The sequence below is a fragment of the Podarcis liolepis genome (genome assembly GCF_965112155.1).
Source record: "Podarcis liolepis genome assembly, chromosome: 13".
Classification (NCBI taxonomy): Eukaryota; Metazoa; Chordata; class Lepidosauria; order Squamata; family Lacertidae; genus Podarcis; species Podarcis liolepis.
In genome coordinates, this window is record NC_139573.1 from 55513996 (window position 1) to 55536658 (window position 22663).

A 22663-nucleotide genomic window follows, 5' to 3' on the forward strand; every position below is an offset into this window, starting at 1 on the left:
TTCTTGTTGCTCCAGTAGCTCAAGAGCCATAGTAAAAAATAAAACTTGCTCTCTACTTGAAAGCCCCATAGTCCCATGTGTGTGAGTGTGTATGTTGTATTCTTTGTTGAACAGGGAGAGCGAAGAGGTTCTCTGGCATTTATCCGCTCAGCAAGTATTGACAACACGGCCAATGTGGACTTCAGCATTATTAATCAAATGAATGGAGAGCCCTCTGTTTCCCAGTTGCTGTAAGTAAGGCTGCAAGTTTTGCCTCGTATTTTATGAATCCAGTTTTATTTCTGCCAATAGCTCAAAAGCTAATGCATCACAAGTCCAGTAGGGAAAGAAATGCGAAAAGGTACCTTTTGGGTACAGTCCAGCCAGAGTTAAGTATTTAAAGTCCCAGTGCTTTTAATGTGACAGATTCCATAAAGCACTTAACTCTCCCAATGAGATTGATGGGATTGGGGAGTGGCTGACTTGGCTTTCCTGCTTCTATTTATTTGATTTGTAGCCCACCCTATTCCATGGGCTCAGAGCAGCTTATAGCAGTCTTTCTGAATGTCAATAGTTAGGTCCCCAGGGGTTTGCAATCTAAAGGAGTTATGCAGCACAATCCTACTCCCACTGTCTACTTCCACGGTGTTTAATGGAGCTTACTGCTCAGTATGTTTAGCACTGCAGCATTTTGAGGCATGTCTACTCAGGAACTAGTCCCGTTGTTTTCAAGGGGCTTACTCTCAGGTAAATTGTGGTGTATTAGAATATAGCCTACAGGTGTGGGGTTGCTTGTTTGAACCCTCATGCAAGAAATTCCTTCTTGCCCATGTGCTGCTGGTTTTCTATATATGAACAATTTCTGGGATGGGGACCATTCAAACATACCTTAGCTAGACCAACACTGTTCTGCTGTCTTCCAACTTTGTGGTTGCAGTAGGAAACTAGGAGCCTGCCTACACACCCTTAGGACAATTGCTCACGTTCCACATGTATTCCTTTCTGGTGAACAGAAAGTGCCAAGTCCAGGTGTGTGCGCTCAGTGTAACAAGGAGCCGCCAGGAGCTCGTCCCTCTCTAGCTTCCTCTGAGAGATGGAAGCTCCCTGCAAAGGCCACTTCTAAACTGACAACAGATTCGTATCAAAGAATTGTTTCGTGTGGATTCAACAACAACAACACCAACACCAACAACAACAACAACAACAACAACAACAACAACAATAATAATAATATCTTTATTGTCATTGCCCCCTCTCGGGGACAACGAAATTACTTGGCTGCTCCATCCACCCAGGTAGGGCACTCCACACAAAATCAAAACAACTATAAAAACACTAATTAAAACAATACAGTATAATACAGCAAGGAAGATTAGATGACTTTCAAAGTCCAGGCTTCCCATTCAGGGCCAAGATCGCTCTGGAGAAGAAGCTGTTCTTAAGATGGCTTGTTCTTGTCTTCATCGTCCTGTATCTCCGTCCCGACGGCAGGAGCTCGAAGAGACAGTGACCAGGATGCGATGGATCTTTTACTATGTCCAGTGCCTTCCTATGGCACCTTGTGGCATAAATCTGCTCTAAATTATGTCTGTGTTTTAATGTTTCTAGATTCGCTGGTTTTGTTGTTTGTTGAATAGAAAGCAATAGAGAGATGAGGGAGGGAAGGAGGGAGAATGGAAGAATGAATATATATCTGTCTATTTTGCTTTAGGAGAGAAACTGCCAGTTCTGTGTGTCTTGATATGCAAGCCCTGGAGCAGAGAAGAAAAAGCATCCGAGATGCAGAGGATATGTTCACCCACCACACTCTACAACAGTATCTGTACAAGCCCAGGCAAGAGGTGAGATCTTAAGAACACCCCAGTGTCAGAATAGGAGACTCTAACAAGACAGTATTTGGATATTCTGGGAGAAATAGAATAGAAGCAAAGTGGGCCTTTGTCTCTCATTATGAGTAGCTGTAGCTCACAGCAAGAGCTGTTCTATAATTCTGCAACCAGGAAGTAGCTCTTCTGCCATGAGAAGTGCTATAAACCCCACCAGTTATAGCATTCTATGTACTCTTTTTCAGAACGGTTTGTAGGACAGCATTAGCTGCTATATTTCTTCTGCTCGTGGCTCTTTGGATCCAAACCTGAGAGCCATTTTGGATGATCCAACTCTCCTAAGTCTCATTATAAGTGGGAAGATGTGTATTTTGCGTTGGAGGGAGATGCATGTGCCCACCTTACCCTGGTTTCAGATGAGACCTGGAAGCTTGGGAGAGGAGGCAGAAGTCTCTCACACTTCCTCTCTCAACTCCACTTTGAGATCTCCAAAGCAGCTCTGGGATGGATCTTGCAAAGTTCCCCCACCTGGGTTCTTCTTTGGGATTTATTTTGTACAGTACATACAGACTCGGGGGGGGGGTGTGTCCAACCTTCTGGTCACTGTTGGATTCCCAGCTCCAATCAGCTTCAACCCAGTAGCAGAATGGAGGTAAACAGTGCCCAGGTTGGGCGTGTGGGGTGCACCCCCGAAGGGGGCAGGGCACGAAGCGAGCCTGCTGTGGCACCCGTGCAGGGGTGCACTTGTGCGCCCCAGTCCAGGAGAGTGGGTGGCAATGCTCCTCTCGCGCTGGGCTGGCTGTGAAGAAGCAGGAGCTTCCTTGATCTTCACAGCTTCTCTCCACCCCCAAGTCAGCCTTCACCCAGGGAAGGGGGAGCCTCGGCTGGGTGCAACAGGCGGGGGCAGGACACTTGGAGGGTGATCTTCACCCTCCATGCTCTCCCGCCCCTGCCACCGGCAGGGCATGAGGGGGAGGGGGATCTCAGGCAGACGCCTGGTTCGCCCCCCCCCATTGTGCGCCCAGGGCTACAGCCCCCATTGCCCCACTGCTTCAGCCAGCATGGCCAATGGTTAGGGATGATCCAACTTGTATGTACTGCACCAATATGTGAATGGCCTCAGATTCCCCATTGCTGCTGTCACACCATGAATACTGGGGGCTTTCCCCTCTCTTTTAGGAATTTGGGTGGTCCTCTTGTTTTTGGGGGGGGGCAGGGAGAGGTGCTTGGTTGTTTTCCGTAATCCCAACTGTTTCAGACATTCATAGAATTCAGACATTCATAGAATTCAGACATTCATAGAATTCATAGACTCCTGCCCACAGCCTTGAAGCACCAACCTTCTGGTTGTTATTAACAAACACTTTCGGTTTGGTAAAGAGCTTTTGTTTGAACTCTCTCTATAGTTTTATGCCTCAAATCCAGGGTGCAGTGGGGAGGAGCAGCAAGGGGTCAGAAACAGGCATTAAGGGGCAAGGATTTGTATCTGGGTGCTTGTTCTACACACATCCATTTTGGCCTTCTGATCATTCTTGTTGTCTTGCCGACAGCACAAGCATGTGTACAGCCGCCACGAACTATCCACCAACGAAGACGATAAGCAAAACAAAGAGATTTTCCACAGGACCATGAGGAGGCGCCTGGAGTCGTTCAAGAGCACCAAACTAGGCATGAGCCACCCTAAGAAGAACAAAATTCACAAGAGAGACCGAGGCCAAAAAAGAGTAAGAGCAGAGCAGTTGAGATTGCCTCACTAACACAGGGGGAGGGAATGTGGAGGCCAGGTCCCATGCCCTCGTAAGGGTGCCAGGTCTCTGGTGGCTCAAACGCTTTATTAATTTAGGATATTTATAACCCACCCCCAAAGTCTCGCACAGCAGCTTGCAAAAGGTTTTCACAGTGAAATCACATTCTATTCTAGCCGTGTGTCCCTGTGGTGCCAGGGTTACCCAGGCATCGTTTCTTGCCCTCATCCTTTGTCCCCCCCCCCCCTGGCTTCTGTCAGCCAGGTAGCAGCTCCCATCAAAGTCCTCTGAGGCAGGAGGGTGGGGGACCAAGCAGGTGGGACGCACTTCACTGATGCAAGAGGCAGTGAACGAGGAGGAGCTATATGCAGCCCCTTGGAGTTGTGTGATTGTTTTCAAACATTAAATAGCAGATATGAGGGAAGGCTTTCAGGACTCAGCCACAACATGCAGCGAGAGGCGTTGAAGCCTTTGCGCCATGGTCCTAAGATGCGCACACAGAGAGCTTCTTTCTGGCACAGGAGTCAAGCTTCCTTGGCCTGGATGGAGTCCCTTCCACCCCAGGCCAAAGAGCAGTGGGGGGATTTTGTGTTGGGGTTGCAGCAGCGTGGAGAGAGGGGAGGTTTTGAACCCCTCCGGGGCATGGTCCCAGCCCTGTGTGTCTCACACAGACACACAACACACCTGCTATTTTTAACTTGGAAAAACAAACGTGCAACATCAAGTGACATATATAATGTCACACATAATTTGGGTCTGAGACTCAGATGGGGCAGGATAGGGGCAGAGCCTGGGAGAGAGTGTTGACTTAAAAAAAAAAAGAAGTAATCTCAATTCTCTCCTTCTACTTGGCTTGCTTTGGTGTGGTTTGTTTTTGCCTTGATTTTTTCCCCCTTCCTTAAAAAAATATTTTGCTGCTGTATATTTTATTTATTTAGTTGTTTTTGTTTGTTTTTGTTTTGGTGTGTTTTAATAGTGTGTTGTGAGTTTTCTTTTAAATGGAAAGGTGGGGTATAAATACTTTTATAAAATAAACAAACAAACAAATCATTCTGCAGTTCAGGATTATTGCCCTCTTTCCCATTGGCCTCTGCCTCACTTTACTACTCTTTCCAAATCATTTCACTTTATTTGTCCCTGTCATTCTGAAACGATCTTTTGAGTTCTTTGCAAAATTATACATGTGGACTCGTGTATGCTGAATTTTCCGGATGTAAAGCTACAACTTTGCCAAAAGGAAAAACATGTAAGAAAAAGTGTTTTCCAGCTGTGAAGGAGAAGTGGCTGGAAAATGAGCTGGGAGAGCCACTGTGCTAAACTGCTTTTGCACCAGACATGCAATATGCTGGTACCTCTTCGAAGCTGCCCAGCAATCTTTATGTTATGGGGTGCCACACCACTGCTGCAAGCAATGAAGTTAATAAGTAGATGGGGACTTGATTTTGCCCAAAGTCAGTGGCGTGCAAACTGTGCCTCTTTCCTCGTGCAAGAGCCTGCAGAGATCATGAAATGCTGGTCTTCCAAACAGAATCAGCTTCAACGTTGCAACTCCAACCCTTTCTCCAGCTTTTTAGACATTGGTGGGGAATTGGATCTGGCCGGCAGGCCAAATCCTGACCCTTCCCCAGCCCCGCCACTTGGAATCTAAAGTGTGCCTGCAAAAGGGCCGCTTCAAAGGGGCTCACTTTGGGTCAGCTGACTTGCCTGGACAGCAAGCCCCTCTACAGTGGTCCCCCAACATCATAACAGTATCAGGCGAGGGAGAGGTGGGTGGCCCTGCCCATCTGCCAAAGTGGCCCACAGTGGTGGGGGAGGCCGGGATCTGATCTGTTGGTTTGATCCAGTTTCCCGTCTCCTTATCTAAAAAGCTTGCAGGAGGAGGGGGATAGATCCAGTGATGGCAAAAGCCTGCCATCTCTGCTAGTTATGGAGATCTTAGCCTTGCTGTGCTGGAGCCAGTAATCCATCGTGAGGAACTATTAGGACCCTTAGGGTGGCTAATTTCTTGGTGGGTCCTCCCCAAGTCTGCAGTGGAACTCAGGAGTTCTGCCGCATAAGGAATCAACTGCTTCTGCAGCAAGGGCCGAGAAACAACAAGTCCAGCATTTCCAATGATAGAGAGTTAGGGTTGGGTTTTTTTCACTCACAGTACATTTCCAACCTGATTGGTGTTACTAAGAGATCTGTGGAAAGACCAACAGAAGATATGATCACTGAGTACTGCTGCTGACTTAGTGGAGCTTTAGGCTGATGCATAACTGAGATTCTGAAAGACTTTGTTTGGGAGCTGGAGCCACATTCGCTGCACCTACAGGATGTGCGTTGTTTTCATCATCACCATTGACATGACGTTATTAATCACCACCTGTGCAATTGTCTCAAGGTATAATAAAAACTTTATGGCTGCAGCTGCAATCCTCTACACGCTTTCCAAGGGGAAGTAGCACTGAACTCAATAATAATAATAATAATAAATTTATTTATATCCCGCCCTCCCCAGCCGAAGCCAGGCTCAGGGCAGCTCAGTGTGACCCCCTCTCAGTAAACATGCCTGGGACTAGGAATTATTCTTATCTGTAGTAATGCCCCCTTTTGATGGCAATGGTGATTATGGTTTAAGAGTTTCTTGCACTTTCCATTGATGGCCAAGTTGTGTCTCAGAATGGGGATGGTGACCTCTGCTGGCCTGAGCAGCAGTTAACAGAGGAAATGAGCCTTGGCTCTTATTTTTCGGTGAACAGTGACAACCCTCTGCACATGGATTCTCCCACGGTCTCACTTGATAAGATTTCATGAATGCTGACACAATTATATAACTTGCAGCTAAGACTAGTTCTAGGTAGACACTGGCAGGCACCAGCTCTACAACTGATAAAGCAGGCACCCCCAAACTCAACCCTCCGGCTGTTTTGGGACTATAATTCCCATCATCCCTGACCACTGGTGCTGTTAGCTAGGGCTGATGGGAGTTGCAGTCCCAAAACAGCTGGAGGGCCGAGTTTGGGGGTCCCTGCGATAAAGGAATGGCTTTAAAGTGCACACATGGGCACGGTGACAAGCACTACCAGAAGACAACATGGACCTAGTTTGCATGGCACAGCAGGCCAGTCTATGGCACATGGAGACTGCTTGAAGGTGTGGGCTCCCTGAGAGGAGCTCACAGCCGCGTTGCTTCCTCTTCCCTTTTTACTGGAGCTGAGCCAAGGTTTGGCCTCTGGTCAAGCTCTCCTTGCTAACGGCCAGACCTGGGCAAACCCAAGTGTCATGACCCAAGCCAGGTCATTCAGCTCTGTTGCTGGAGAAATGGGCTCCATGTATTGGATCCTGGAGCAATCAATGTAATTTTGATTACACAAATTGAAAATAGGTGAGAACTCCTTATACAATGGAAACACAGAAAAGGTGTAGTGCAAGGTGCTTCACAAGGCTTTTCTGCTATGTGACTCATGGAAACTCACTTTTTATTTCACCACTGGAATATTTGGGCCCGCTAAAATATTCCAAACTTATTCTGCTTGTATATGCTATGTACCAAAATGTGTGTGTCATTTTGCTTGTTTATTTCAGAGAAATAGCAATGTCATTCCAAATGGAAATCTCTCTTCGGAAGCCATAAAGGAAAAAGGTAAATGTGCTGTTAAATTGATAATACCTTGACTCCCATTTGCAAATATATTTGGGTTTGTATCTTCTTGTAATTGCCTGAAGTAGAGGTTCTCAAACCTCCTTCCCCCCAGGCCCACTAGAGATGGCCAAAAATTACTGAGGCCGAACCATGGCAATGCAGAGTTGGCCCCAGACACAAAATGGGGGCAGTGTTTGGCATCATCAGCTGGCATCATTTGATTTTGGAAAATTTTGCCACAGCAAGTTTCTTGTGGCAGGGAATTCTGTAGTTCAGCTTTCCTCAAACTAAGGATAGAACATTGACTGATTCAGAATTTAGATTTAGAATTTGCACATCCAGAGGCTCTTAACTAGAGAAGGATTTTCATTTTTTATGTTCCCCTATTTCCCCATATATCTCTTAAAAGTATTTTTTATTCATCTCCTATTATTCCCCCCCGCCTGTCACATCTAACTTGCATCTTATTCCCCATCTCCCCCAGAATTCCCAGTTTCTTTTATCCCTCCTCCTTGCTCCTTTTTATATTCACTTCTTGTGGAAGTTTCCCTTTCTTATCCCCTCCCTCTCTATTTGCAGTTTATCATGATAATTTAAAGCATTAGTTTCCTTCAGTGCCCCTCCCAGTCCCCCCTGACCACCCTTACTCTTATCGTATTGCTTATCTTTAGTCGTGTCAGACTCTTCGTGACCCCATGGACCAGCTATTTGCTGTTTATCATGATAATTTAAAACATTAACCTGCAATCTCTAGTTTCCTTCAGTGCCCCCTCCCAGCCCCTCTCCTGTCTGACCACCCTGACTCAGTTTCCTCTTCTCTCCCACTCATCCTCCTGTGGGTGCCCTCCTGCCCACCAACTCCTGCCCGAGGCCAGGTGGTCCTTTTGAGGTGGAGCAGGGGGCCATTGCCTTGGAATGAATCAGGGGAGGCTTCCAGGCTCTGTAGGACAGTGTTTCCCAACCGGTGTTCCGCGGCACACTAGTGTGCCGTGAGACGTTGGCTGGTGTGCCGTGGGAGGGAGGCGGGCGAGTCGGGCGGTGAGAGGCGGCGGCGGCGAGGATCCGCGTCGAGCCGGGGGCAGCTCCGCGGTGGTGGTGCCGAGGTTTCTCTCTCCATTCTCCCCTCACACACACACACAGGAAATAACACAGGATCAGCTGACAGGACCCAGCCAATGGGGCGGCGGCGGGGCAGCGCGCGCAAAAGGGAGGAGCGCGAGACAGCGGACGAGGAGGAGGCCGGCATGTCCGGGCAGCAGCAGCAACAACAGCAGCAGCAACTCCCGGCGACGGCTCCTCAAGCCCCGGGCAACCCTACTCCCTCACCGGCCTCGGCCGCCCTCCTGCTCCACCCGCCGCCGCCTCCCCCGCCGCCGCCGGCCACCTCGGCCCCGCCGCCGCCCCCTCCTCCGCCCGCTATCGCCGCCACCACCACAACAGCCGCCGCCGCCTCAGCTGCCGCCGTCCCTCAGTCCCTCGCTTTGCTGCCTCCTCCCCCCCACCCCCAAAGCTTGGAGGTTCCCCGGCAAGGGGGAGGGAAAAAATTTGAAAACTTTCACTTTCGTGCGTCCCTCCCGGCGTGACGCTGCGCGCTGACGTCACGGGGCTGTAATGGTGGTGTGCCGCGAGATTTTTTTCATCAAACAAGTGTGCCTTTGCCCAAAAAAGGTTGGGAAACACTGCTGTAGGAGACTGGTGGGGAAGCAGAGAGGATTGGAGTGTGGGCATGTCCATGAAGCAGAGGAACGAGATGGTGTGTCAACAACCCTGGGTGCTTCTCCCTCAAGTCTCTCCATTCCTCTTGCCTCATTCCTTCCTGTTGTCCCTCTGTTCTTACATTCAGCCAGCCCCTCTGTTCATCCACTGCCTATCTCCCCTTTTTCTTTCTTTCCCTCCTGAATACTGCTTTGTTCTGTAACCTCCTCTTTCCCCCATGTATGCCTTTGGCTTACTTCTCTCAGACACGCTATGAGCTGCAAACCATAACATAAGGTTGCCATATTTCAAAAAGTAAAAACCAGGAAACCACCAAAATTGTTGAACTTTTTTTTAGACAAACCCCCCAAATGTGGTTTTGACTTGCCTAAGATCCAGGACAAAGCGACACCTTTCAGAAATTCCCTCCAGACATCAATTCTGACTTTGAAATCCTGGCAATGTCTGGGATTTCCCAGATGTATGGCAGCCCTGCATAACACAGACCTTGGTTGCAGCTCTGTCTGGAGAATGCTAAACCAGGAGTCCAGATTCAGACAACACACTCAGGGCAGCAGCAGAATGCCCAGAAGAGCCAAGCAGATATTGCCTCTTGCCTGAGAGCACGCACAGTTCAGGCTTGCGCTAAGCCATTGGATTAACATTACGTGCAAACCAAGCCAAGGTTAGCAGTTTAAAACAACAACAACAACAACAACAACAACAACAACAACAACAACAAATAAATAAATAAATATTCTATAATGCCCTTCATCCGAGGATCACAGGGTAGTTTACAATATAAAAACACAAAAGTATATAACATAGTAACAAACAAAAACAATATTCCCCCCTAGATTGTTTAATTAGCCAAACTTCCAGCAGTGAGTGAGGTTTTTTTTTTTTTTTTAAAAAAAGAATGCCTCAGTTTGCATTACTGTATAAGACTGTACTGTAAATTAATATTGTTTTCTTCCAGAAATTGAGTTTTCTGAACCAGAGGAGAATGATTATGACAATCTACAGACAGGGAGAGCAATAGAATTCCTTGCTAATGTCACCAAGCAGAACTTCACAGATACAAGTGGTAAGGATATGAATGGCGCGATTTCACCTCTGCAATATTATAAAAGCATATCTTGATTTTTATCATGATGCTATCTAACATAATTAACTATAGTGTTATAACTTGTTATAAACAGACTGAGGATTAAGGACACCATAACTGGTGTTAAATTAAGAATTTGCACAGATTCAAAATCTCATTAATTTCCTAAATCTGAAATCCAATTCAAATGCAGTCTGATTGCTTAAAACCCTGCAAAAAATGTCACACACATTAAAGGGTTTAAATTCATCATGAAATTGCAAAATTGTTCATTACAATTACAATGCAGAAGTGTTTTTTTCAGTAATCACTTTCAACTCTGTCCCTGGGATGATGAAATAGTGCTTCAGGCTATAATGGAGAGAGAAATGTTACAGAGTGGTAGCAAAATTTTTGATGTGGGTTTATCATGAAGTTCCGTGTTGTTAAGAGAGGTGGTGAACTCTCCTTCCCGGGAGGTTTTTAAGCACAGGTTGGATGGCCATTGTCATGTATGATCTAGTTGAGATCCCTGCATTGCAGGGGGTTGGAATAGATGACCCTCAGGGTCCCTTCCTCTCTACAATTCCATGATTCTGTGATCATTCTATGTGGTCTGTTAGTAACCTCCATGAATGGGACTCTGAATGAAAAGTATCCTTGGCATATTGCGATGCAGTAGATATAATATTGTCCTACAGAGGAAAGGGGTGAAGGAAGCTGGAAGCTTTGTTCTTTGCAATAAGGGAGATCTCAGTTTGTTAAGCTACATGAAGATGAACCACCTCTGCAATCAGCCCAGCACAATTCTGTGTTCCTAGCCAATTTCAGGGTGAAGATTGTGCATGCCAGTGAACTTATTGCCTGTTTACTTGACAACTGAATTTGTCACTCCCTGACTTTTTATAGGCATTGATAATCCAGTATTTTCAGCTGATATCGAACAAAACTCCACCATGAGGTTTTCGCCTTGGCTCTCCGGAGAAGAGATGGTGGTGCCATCCCAACGGGCCAGAGTGCAGATACCTTATTCTCCAAACAACTTCCAGCGGATTGCTCCCATTCGACTCAGCAATAGATCTGTAGATTCCTTTTTGCAAGTAGATGGTCCTGAGGAGCGGTCTCGAAGTTTCCTCCCAGAATCAACACACATGTAAGTAATATTTTAGGCATTTCTGCAGACAGGTATTATCTCATTTTTGAGATTTCATCTTCACCCCACACAGCAGAGCAGGCCCACCGATGAGGCAAAATTCTCTCTGTGTGTGTTCTGTCTTCCTTCTGAAGTGCTGTTTTTGTTGAATTGTTGGGGTTGATAATAAGTTTGGGGGCTGATAAGGTGTGTGTGCATGGGGGGGGCTGACAGAGGCATATCTGGGGAGTTCTTAGCATGTAGGACAACACAGAGGATGTTCCCGCAAAGTCTGGGTTTTCTACAAGTCCTAATGCTGTACTGTTTGTTGGAAAAGAAACGTTTGTCCCAACTAGATACAGTACAGTGGTGCCTCGCAAGACGAAAAGAATCCGTTCTGTGATTCTCTTCGTCTAGCGGTTTTTTCGTCTTGCGAAGCAAGCCCACTGACGGATTAGCGCTTTTAGCGGCTTTTAGCGGCTTATCGGCTGATCGGATCAGCTGATAAGCAGCTTAGCGGCTTAGAAAAAGGGGGAGGGAGGAAAAAAACCCAGCAGGAACTCGCAAGACATTGTCGTCTTGCGAAGCAAGCCCATAGGAGATTCGTTTTGCGAAGCACCTCCAAAACGGAAAACTCTTTCGTCTAGCGAGTTTTCCGTCTTGCGAGGCATTCGTCTTGCGGGGCACCACTGTACCGGCATTTTAAATAGTAACCAGAGAGGGAGAGAGAAAGGCATGATCCATTATTTGTGAGCACATCCACATGCAGAGGGTTCCCCAGGGTGCATGAGAATCCTGCTTTCCTAATCTGCTCACAGGCACAAGAGACATTTGGGTGAATGGGAGGGATGCATCTCCATTCGGCGCAAGTGGCCCGTGGCGCTAGAGAATGAGTAACGTTTATCAAGGCAAGGGGGAGGGCTGGGTGGATATATTAGAAGTGCACCCTGACCTATCCCACCTGCCTGTTACCTGCACACAGGTGGGAGACAGGGTTCTGTTCAGCACCTAGAAATTCTCATCTCAGGAGTGCTGTGGCCTGGTGGACTGGATTATGCCCCCAAATGTATGTATAGAAAGGATTGCGTTTTAAAAGATATATTAGTAGAATCAGTTAAATGTCCACTTGGTGGCGCCACAATAAAAGCCATTCAGAGCTCTCCTTGCAGTATGGACCTTTCATAACTTTACTAGATAGGCCAGGGGTCAACCTTTTTCAGCCATGGGCCGATCCACCGTCCCTCAGACCATGTGGTGGGCCAGACTTTATTTTGAAAATAAAAATAAAAATGAATGCATCCCTATGCCGCACAAATAACCCAGAGATGCGTTTTAAATAAAAGCACACATTCTACTCATGTAAAAACACGCTGATTCCTGGACCGTCCGTGGGCCGGATTGAGAAGGCTATTGGGCCGCATCCGGCCCCCGGGCCTTAGGTTGCCTACTCCTGGGATAGGCGATCTCCACGTTTATTTCACGTACCTCGAAAGCAGCAACCAAAATTGCTAAGATGACCCAAGCTGTAGCTGGTTTCCATTTAAGACATAACTGTATTCTGACTTCCAATTCCTTTGCCCCAACAGGTGACCCACCCCTTGCTGTTATGATGTCAGGACATTCTTCAGATGAAATGCTCCCTCCTTGGGAATACGAACAAACAAAATCGGATTTTGTTATCGGAGAAACGCCTCAGCTTGGGTCCAGTGTGCCTTAAGGGCCTTGGCAACGACACTACACACCTCTGGAAGGCAGGGACATGTTAACCCTTGACTCTTTCTCGCCAGGAGTTACCTGGCCTCCGCTGGCAAGCAGTCTTGAATGCAAGGGACGATCAAGCGCATTTTAATACAAGTTACTATACTGACACTAGGTACGAACCAGTGAATTCACATTCACGAGCAGGAATCTGATTTTGGGAACACTCAAAAGAAGAAATGGCCGCTTAATGCACAAGCTCACACAGGTCAGCAGCAGCAAGACGGGTTCAGAGTTCTCGTTTTCCCCACAGGCTGAAACCTGTGCAGCGTCCTAAACTTTAAAAGTTGGCATCTTTTCACATTCCCCACCCCGGGAGCAAGAGGAAACTCAGCTGTGAGTCTTGACTTGAGTGAGGGGAACACATGAGAAAGAATGTGAATTATATAGACTCTATGTATGTATATTTTTTAAAAGAGAATGTTTAAACGTGGCCAGATTTTGTAGAAAACTTTATTTGAAAAACTGAACTCTGAGTTCAGCTGGCTATGTTTCACGCTGAAGGAACTCAAGTTCAAACATCAAGGTAATATACTGTACAGGTGGTGACCATTTTGTGCACATCCGATAGATGTGCGACCGCCAACCCACACATTGTTTTCGGCCTTGGGAGGGGGTGGAACAGGCTTACGTGTGATCGCTGAGACACGCAATGACCCAGAATGCAACCCCCACACAACCTGTACTTCCTTTAAAAAAAAAAGTATTTATTTTAGGGATTTGTGATATGAAGATTTTCAAAATGGAGCTGGCTTTAGGGCTGGTACCAGGCCAGGGCCATCTAGGGCAGCGCAAGGGCATCCATAATGGAACCCAGACTCAGAAGGTGTGATCTCCAGTTTAGGGATCCCAAGATCAGTGGGCTGAATTGGAAGCTGCACATGCCCTGCTCTGTTGACCAAGCAAAGGTCCAGGCCTGGCTCCTAGTGTCTGTACCAGGCCTGGCCAACCCAGAGGCTTCAGTCTGCCTACCAATGGGCTGGTGTGACCCTGTGCAGCTGCAATGGGCTATCGTGGCCCACAGTGGCCACACAGAGTATCCAGACTGGCTGCTGCTAAACTGCATCCCAGCAGCAGACCCTGCAGTTCCTGGTTCAGCCCCTGGAACTCTCAGCAGCTTTGCATCTCCTTCCTATGCCATATTTCCAAAAACACGCACTAAGGCTGCAATCGCGTGCACACCTACTTGGGAGTAAGACCCACTGAGCTCTGCTGGGCTTATTTCTGAGTAAACATGCACAGTATTGCACTGTAAGGTGATCTGCAGAAAAGTATTCTGGGTGAAATGGAGTAGTGCCTTTTTATCAACTGTGAAAGATAAAGGAGATATATTTTCTTACTGTCAAATGTTTTAAGTAGTGAATAGCTAATTGAACTATGGGCTTTTAATTCTCGTATCTGTTTTCTACAATCAATATTGCAGGGAATTAAATAATGTTTTGCTTTGTAAACAGCCCCCTCCAAAGCTGATGTAGAATTTTAGTGCAAAGGAGCCTGAGTGGTCTCACCTTTTTTAAACAAAATAAATAAATAAAATTAAGTTGATCCACATCATATAATCTTATCACGAAAAGTAGACACAAGTTACAGAGTGAATTTTTAAAATCTATAAAATTATTATTTTTTACACCATTAGTTCCTCAAATACTGTCGTCTTCTGTGTTTGACAGTTCTTTTTAAGTGCCATGACCTCAGGTCACTTAAGCTTCATAGTACTGTAAATTGATAGTCTGGTGTGTGTGTGAGTGTGGGTGTTCAAAAGGAGAGCTTGATACTAAATAGATTATGATTTAGGGCCAGCTAAAAGACTTACAGTGCAGTCCTATACTAAAAAAATGCCCCATTGAGTTCAGTTGGTGTTTTACTCCCAGGGAAAGTGAGAGTCTAAAAAACTGACATGGGCCTACAGTGTTTAATGGTTTCTCAAAAGTAATGTAAAAATTGGTGACTTTGCTGCCTTTCACCAGTGCCATTACTTTCCAATATTGTTTTACACTTGGCAGGAACACTGCATTTTCTCATTACGAAGAATATTCTCCCTTTGTAATGGAATAGGCAGGTCAACCACATTTCAGAACAAGTCGTGCATAGAAGGAGCCAAAATCTAGAATGGCTTGCTGAGTCGCTGATTCAAGTCAGACATCACTTCCAAACCATAGTATGGAGCAGCTTTCCCAGTGTAATTGTCTTTCTTCTCAGTACTCTAGTTTTTGCATTTAGCGGCCTCTGGAAGTGAAGAAACTTGCTGCAACTATAGAACTGTCAATCCAAACACCGTGGGCAACCTTATTTAAACCATGGTCTATAAATTCACTTCCATCCATGGTTTCTGATTCTGGTTTGCTGGTAAACTTAATCAAACATTGTACGAAGCAAAACCTCTTTATATCTGCATGGTTATGAATGCCTTCAACATCAAATATAGGACTCCTCTAAATCAAATTTCTCTTCAGTGTACCTTTGTGATTTTAAATGCCTAATTTTTCGGTTCATACATGCATGCCCATTTCTTGATGGTTTGTAGTTGGACATGTGTACTAACTCCATTTAAAAGTGTAGTTTTTGAAGGGAAGTCACATGGTGTTATGAAAGTTGTTTCTCTGGTCTTTGATATTCCACTTCTCTACTGGTGAACATGTATGCCCTTAGCCTCATTTTTACTAAAGTGCCGGCAAAACTTTCCCTAGAGTCCAGCTTTGTGTGGATATATCTTTCACATAGATATTTGGTTTGACCTCAGTAGACTAAATCACAGGTTTGTATTAGCAAATGTCATGTACATTTCCACAACCTTTCACTTCTGTGTGCCTCTTGTTTTAAGGGACGCCCACCACGAAAAATGTACCTGTTATTTCTCCCTCTGAAAATTAGTTGCAAGATGATGTTGAATCTAGAAGGCATTTTTCAGGTCTAGAAGTGAAAAATTTGGATGTGTAAAAGCCAAGGCAGAATAAAGCCCAAAGCTAAGGAATCACAGATGTAATCCTATATCCCCTTACCTGGAAGTAAGTCTCATTGAACTCGGCATATGACTATGCTGTTAAAGACCTACTGGCTTAATGGGAGAAATGTAATGCTTAACTCTCCCAGAGTTTGGGGGGTGTTGGCAGCAAACTTATGCTAGAATGAGTGGATTTCTGCTGAAGTCTGTAAGCTGATAATCAACACAGAGACTCTCATGAATAAGGGCAATAAAAGTGAATATGCCCATCAGTGGACAATTTGCTTTAATTCAGAATTCTTGTCTATTTTGTGTAAAGAGGATATATTAAATGGTGTATTCTCTCTATGTTTTGCTATGTTGCACTATTAAGCCTGTTGAATTTGTGGCAGTGTGTGTGTGTGTGTGTGTGAGAGAGAGAGAGAGAGAGAGAGAGAGAGAGAGAGACGGACACAGTCTTTATTCAAATGAATTTTCTGAACTGTGAAGAGACGAATATACTGTAGTCTATGTGTGAACAAATCAGAATTTTATGTAGGAAAAGCTGAAAAATATTTATAATGTGCCTTAAAAACCATACTATAAAGAGCTGGTGCTTTTCAATGACTTTGCAGTGATTTCTAGGAAGCCTCGACTTTCTTTGTGATATTATTAAGTGACTCTTTTACTTGGGAAATAAATGTCTTTATAAATGTTTAAATACTAGTTTGCACAAGGACCATTAAACGATAAATTGTAGGACTTTGATGTACGGTATCCCAAAGTGTATATTTAAAAAGGTTGCACATTACCCAAAAAAAAAGATATATAATAAAGATAACTTATTGGATCTATTTCTTTATAATGTCAACAGGTTCCTATTGATAAGGAAATATAAGAAGAATGTAGGAGCAGTCTTGCTGGGTCAGGCCATCTAGGTCCCTCAAGCCCATTTTATAGTTTCCAACAGTAGCCAGCCCAATACCTCTGGAAGCATACAAACAAGGCTGTTGTGCTCTCCTATCTTCTGGTGCTCGTGAGGTATATTGCCTCCGTATTTGAAGGATCCATGCAGTTCTCATGGCTATTGACCTCAAGACCGCAACAGTAGCTGGGAATGGGGAGTCCTATGCATTTCGTTCCTCATCTTGGCAATATCTGTAATGGGTATGAGTTACTCGTGCGTAAACTGGTGCCTTTCTCGGCTAATTTGTCTTGTTAAACCTTTCTGACTGCACAGCCCTTTCTCATCGTGGCTGCCAGTCGCTGGAAGTATTCGTCAGTGGGCGTTTCTTGAACCTCTTCCAACATAAAAGTTGTTTGACACCCAGTCGCCTCCTCCTCTCACTACACGGGAGTCTTCTGCGCAGGGAAGGCGTGGGTAGCGGAGGACCTGGGCTCTCCTCACTGATGTCCAGTGAAGAGTCCTGGAGCCCTCTCTCCAATTCCCCCGTTTGCCCCCCTTTATCCCTGGTGTTGCGCTGATTGGCTTCCCCCTCTACTGAGCTGTTTCTCCCCCTGCTGCTGGGTCCTTCGCCAGCATCATCTGGGAGCCTCCCCTTCGCCTCTCGCTCCGATGTCAGTTCCCTGACAATATCCCTTAAGGAAAGGAGGAACCAAAGAACCTTAGGTAACAGGGCATCAGAGCTCTGCTCAGAAACACTTGGATGCAAAGCAGTTTGCAGGCTCCAGTCATGCTCTGATCAATCCACTAACTGGATAGCTCAGTTGGTTAGAGTGTGGTGCTGATAATGCCAAGATTGCAGGTTTGATCCCCATATGGGACAGCTTCATATTCCTGCATTGCAGGGGCTTGAAAGAGATGATCATCGGGGTCCCTTCCAACTCTACAATTCTATGATTCTATAATTCAACTCAAAGTCGCTGTGGAAAGCTGCTCTCAGGACAGGATATGGATGGGAGGGGAGTCATCCATCCCCAGTAGGGTTCCTGGTTTAATCAAACTCCCTCCTCTGAAATACGTTTTGTCCCATGAGAGGAAAGATACAGGTACTCAAGGCTTCATATCTAAAGAAGCTTAGGTATGGTTTGGTATGACGTCTGGCTTAAGAAAGCTATGCATGTCAATGTCTGGAAAAGCAGAATAGTGGTTTGAATGGTTTTCAAACCATGGTTCAGAATTATGCCTGAATTAGCAAAGCATAATTACAGCCATCCCTTCACCTCCAGAGGCTGCTGCACCATGGAGATGGGAGTGAATTTGGAGCTGAGATGATGGCTTGCTTGTTGCATATTTAGAACACAAACTAACTCTGGTTTGAGTTTCCAGACTGCTTACTGTAAGCCATCATTTAGTTTGATATCTGAGTGGAAGTAGCATAAATACAATCGGCTAATTACCATAGCACAGATGGATTGATAGTGTGCTTTCAAGGCTGATTGTGGACATGTGGCCCCAGCAGATTACTACAGAGAAAGTAGTTTGTGGGATGCAGTTTAACACGCACACCCTAAATGTGCACAAAATCGCTTCACAGTCTTAATTTGAGCAAGCCATTCAAAGGGTCTTGTTTGCTTTTTCCATTCCGAAATCCGGCTTCCTGTTTCCCTATGTGTGAGTTCCCCTCCCGCATTGCATTATTCTGTTGGATTCTTTGTGAATGATGTCATCCGTAATTAGAAGCCAATGTAAAAATGAGAATGATGACCACTTTATTCCATTACAGTGACAGCAGGTTTAGGGCCAGCGACCTTGTGACCCTGGTCCTGTCCAAAGGCAACACTGGGGAGCACAGCTCAGAGAGAGTCCCAGGCTTGCAGTCTTTTCAACAACAAGGGCAGTGGGGTTATAATGCTGCCTAGGAATGCAAGACGCAGATGGGCTTTGGTGTGCGCATTCTGTAGTATTGCCTACCGCAACCAAGGAAACTTGACACAATAGCTAGCTGGGCAAAACAATGAGGTTAGAGGAGGAGGAGGAGGGAGCAGGGAGAGAGGCGCCTGGAAGGAAAACAAGGATGATGAGCAATCAGAAAGGGTGAAATTAGGGTAAGAACACGCCATGGTGTTCCTTGAGCATGTGTTGGGCTTCTTAAAAGATGCACACAAAGAGAGTCTTGGTACAACCCATTCCTGAAACTAAAGCCAACTGGGACATGGTTGTGTTTTGCAAATTACAGCAGCCTTGACAGAAAAGCTTCACTAATAAAGTTATGTTCAGCTTTTAAGCAAACTTTCTAAATACATTGCTCTGAGCTAGAAAAGTGCCATGGGACAACAAAGAGATTTTAGTCATAGTTTCAGCAATGGCAAAAGACTGGCTTTTGGAAACATTCAGCTGCAGAGGTGGGGGGAGAACGTAGCACACAACCACCTCCTCCTGTGCACACTGCCATTCCAAGCAAAGACACGAATAGGCTTGTGAAAGTCCCACGCCAGGTACTTCCCAGACCTGCCCCCCTTCTACCTGAAATACAAGGTGGCTGAGGGTTGTGCTGTGTTGGGAGCCAGAGTCAGGAGTAGGTCAGCAATAAAAACACCCATGTTAGTGAGGTTAATTCTTTATTCAAGAAACCAAAGCAATGCAGTCCTAGTGATCACAGCAACGTTTCCCAGTGGTTCTTGCCCCAGTGAGGCAATTACAAGGATGGAATGTTCCTGCCTTCCTATCACGCTCTAACGCCAATCAGCCCTCTTGTACCTCTTTGTTCTGCCCTCTTCATTCCTCTCTGTGTTCTGAGAGACTGGGGTTGGGGGTGGGCCTGGTCACAGCAGAAGGGCAGGCTCTCTGGCTTCTTCAGAAGCTTGTCTCAACTCTGCCTCTTGGCCCCCCTCCTCTCCAGCTTCCACTTCAGCCTCGATGTCTGAACTGCTCTCTTCCATGGCCTCTTCTAGCTCACTAAACCCTGTTACCACTTCTGCTTCCGACACGTCCCCCCCCCACGCTGCCCCCTTTTTTCCTTCCAACCACAGTGAGTGGTCCCAACACCACTTCCTGAGCCTTCTTCCCTTGGGGTTCCCAAGCTTGTGCCACCACTCCTCAGCATCCACGACATGCTGCCACTTATTCTCTTCTCCTTAGTAAAGGGTAAAGGGACCCCTAACCATTAGGTCCAGTCGAGGACGACTCTGGGGTTGTGGCGCTCATCTCGCTTTATAGGCCGAGGGAGCCGGCGAACCTCTGGCGAACTAGAGCAGTGCACGGAAACGCCGTTTACCTTCCCACCAGAGTGGTACCTATTTATCTACTTGCACTTTGACGTACTTTCGAACTGCTAGGTTGGCAGGAGCAGGGACTGAGCAACAGGAGCTCACCTCATCGCAGGGATTCGAACCACCGACCTTCTGATTGGCAAGTCCTAGGATCTGTGGTTTAACCCACAGCACCACCCAAGTCCCTCTCTTCTCCTTAAAGGTAAAGGTAAAGGTAAAGGTACCCCTGCCCATACGGGCCAGTCTTGACAGACTCTAGGGTTGTGCGCTCATCTCACTCTATAGGCGCTGTCCGCAGACACTTCCGGGTCGCGTGGCCAGCGTGACAAGCTACATCTGGCGAGCCAGTGCAGCACACGGAAACACCGTTTACCTTCCCGCTGGTAAGCGGTCCCTATTTATCTACTTGCACCCGGGGGTGCTTTCAAACTGCTAGGTTGGCAGGCGCTGGGACCGAACAACGGGAGCGCACCCTGCCGCGGGGATTCGAACCACCGACCATGCGATTGGCAAGTCCTAGGCGCTGAGGTTTAACCCACAGCGCCACCCGCATCCCTCTCTTCTCCTTACACCTTACTTTAAAAATGTCTTTCCTGCCACAAATGCCTCATGCTACCAGCATCAGCCAGCACATTCCTATGCCCTCAGCACAAGTGGCAGCACACATACCCATTTGGGAAGCAGGCAAGGGAGGCACCTCAGAAGGGCCACAGTAAGGAACTTGGTACCAGGGCCCAAGCAACCCCCACCACTTTTACCTGACTACAAGGCGGCAGAGCCAGCATGGTTTCTGCAAGGGCAAGTCCTGCCTCACAAACCTATTAGAGTTCTTTGAGAGTGTCAATAAACACATAGATAATGGTGATAAAGTTGACACAGTGTACTTAGGACTTTCAAAATGTGTTTGATAATAGACCTCACCGAAGACCCCTGGGCATAGGTGCTGGCTCTCTGGGGCCCTGGGTGCCTGAGCACCCCACAAAGTCCGGCTGCATGGCACCCATGGCCCCAGGCCCCAACAGTCACAGGGCCAAACTGGCACTCCTGCCCCTGGGTAAGCTTAGCTAAGGGTATACCCAGTGAGCGGATATTTTCTTTTGGCCTCTTGCTACCCGCAGTTTCCATGTTAGCTTTTCCAACAAAGTTGTCTGCCAGACCGCTTTATACCACTTATCCATGGACAACAGTTGCAATGTTTTCCATGTTCTGGCTATGGTTGTTCTTGCCACAGTCGATAAATGGGTTATAAGAGCTTTATTTCTAATTCTTGGTAAGTCCTGACTGTACAAATTAAGCAGTGCCAGTCCTGGGGACATAGGAACTGTCTGCCTTGTAATCAAAGATATCTCTGCAAAGACATTTCCCCATGATTTTTCTATTTTTGAACACTCCCACCACATATGTCTGTATGTCCCAATAGTGGGACACCCTCTCCAAAACATAGGAGAGCTGTTGGGTTTTATTCAAGCTAGACATCTAGGTGTTAAATACCAGCCATGTGCAATTTTGAGGGCGCTCTCTCTTGTCATTGCCAAAAAAGATTTAAATGGGGCTTTGATCCACAGTCCATTCCATGCCTCTTCCTCAATTTCTAAATCCCAATTTGATTCCCACCATTCTCACATATTATTCTAGGGAGGAAAATATGCCTCTGTAGTTGATTTATACAGGGATGATATTAATCCTTTCATTGCTATATTTTCTTCTACTATTATTTTTCCATATGACGTTAATTGTCTCGTGGCTTCAGTTTTAATCTTAGGGTTTATTAGAAATATCCTAATAGCCACGTTATTTGAGGATTTCCCAACTGGGTTTGTATCTCATTAATGGTAAGTGGCCTTCCATTTTTGTAAAAATCTTTCAGGTAGTATAATTGTTTTTCTTTCCACCCTTCTATGTTACAGGTTTTATATTTATTTGTAAAGATTGGGTGAAAGTGTATTGGCATTATGATGTGCCCAGGAAAAAGAGCTTTGCCCATTTTGTCCAAATTTTAAAAGTTGTGTGAGTAAATAGGGGTTTGAATCTGTGTAGGGAATTTAATTTATCTTTTAAAAGAGGAATTGGGTGCTGATACAGCAGATATTTTTTAATGCACATTCTATCTGATTGGAATATGAATTTATTAATTTTTCTTTGCCATTTGTATATGTGGGCTGGTGGGATCCACACTGGTAGGGTTTGGAATAAAAATAATAACTTTGGAACAATAATCATTTTGGTTGTGGCCAGTTGGTCCATAATAGAAAGTTTCATTTTTCCCAAGCGCCACAAATCTGTGTTTATTGTTTTCGATACTTTGCCATAATTTGTCTGAAACAACTTATTTAAACTGTGAGTAATCAGAACACCTGAGCAGCTGAAACTTCTAAGCTATTGGGATTTGAAACATTTTAAAGAAGGTTTTTTGAAGCTGGGGGGGGGGGATATGAAAGAACATTACTTCTGATTTTTGAAAATTTGCTATGAGAAAATTTACTTTAAGAAATATTGGAGTTCTCCAATTCCAGACAACAGTTTTCTGGTGTTGTAAAAGTGCTGTCTAAAATGTATAAGATATTATTGAAATGGGAGACAAAGGATAAGCAAGTAAAATCTTCGATGATACATTGGGCAATAGATATTGGTCATAATATAGATATGGAAGCATGAGAATGATTGTGGAATATGGATATAAAATTAACAGTATGTTATGGTCTAAAAGAAAATTACTGTATATG

At 45.6% G+C, this 22663-nt stretch overlaps 1 protein-coding gene across 3 annotated transcripts in view; it reads left to right on the forward strand.

The window, feature by feature from the left end:
• The window catches only part of SLC9A3 (solute carrier family 9 member A3), a gene marked incomplete at its 3' end in the record, with an annotated part of 113117 nt that extends 96496 nt beyond the window's left edge, over positions 1–16621 (forward strand). For 2 of the 3 annotated variants that reach the window (XM_083473198.1, XM_083473199.1), the window contains exons 11-17: positions 115–230; positions 1691–1820; positions 3356–3529; positions 7118–7175; positions 9850–9957; positions 10867–11110; positions 12676–16621. In XM_083473198.1, the coding sequence (XP_083329324.1) occupies positions 115–230; positions 1691–1820; positions 3356–3529; positions 7118–7175; positions 9850–9957; positions 10867–11110; positions 12676–12679 (834 nt within the window). Of the gene's footprint in view, positions 1–114; positions 231–1690; positions 1821–3355; positions 3530–7117; positions 7176–9849; positions 9958–10866; positions 11115–12675 lie in introns of those variants that run through there. The other variant, XM_083473200.1, reaches the window with a different exon arrangement.
• Between the last annotated feature and the right edge of the window lie 6042 nt (positions 16622–22663).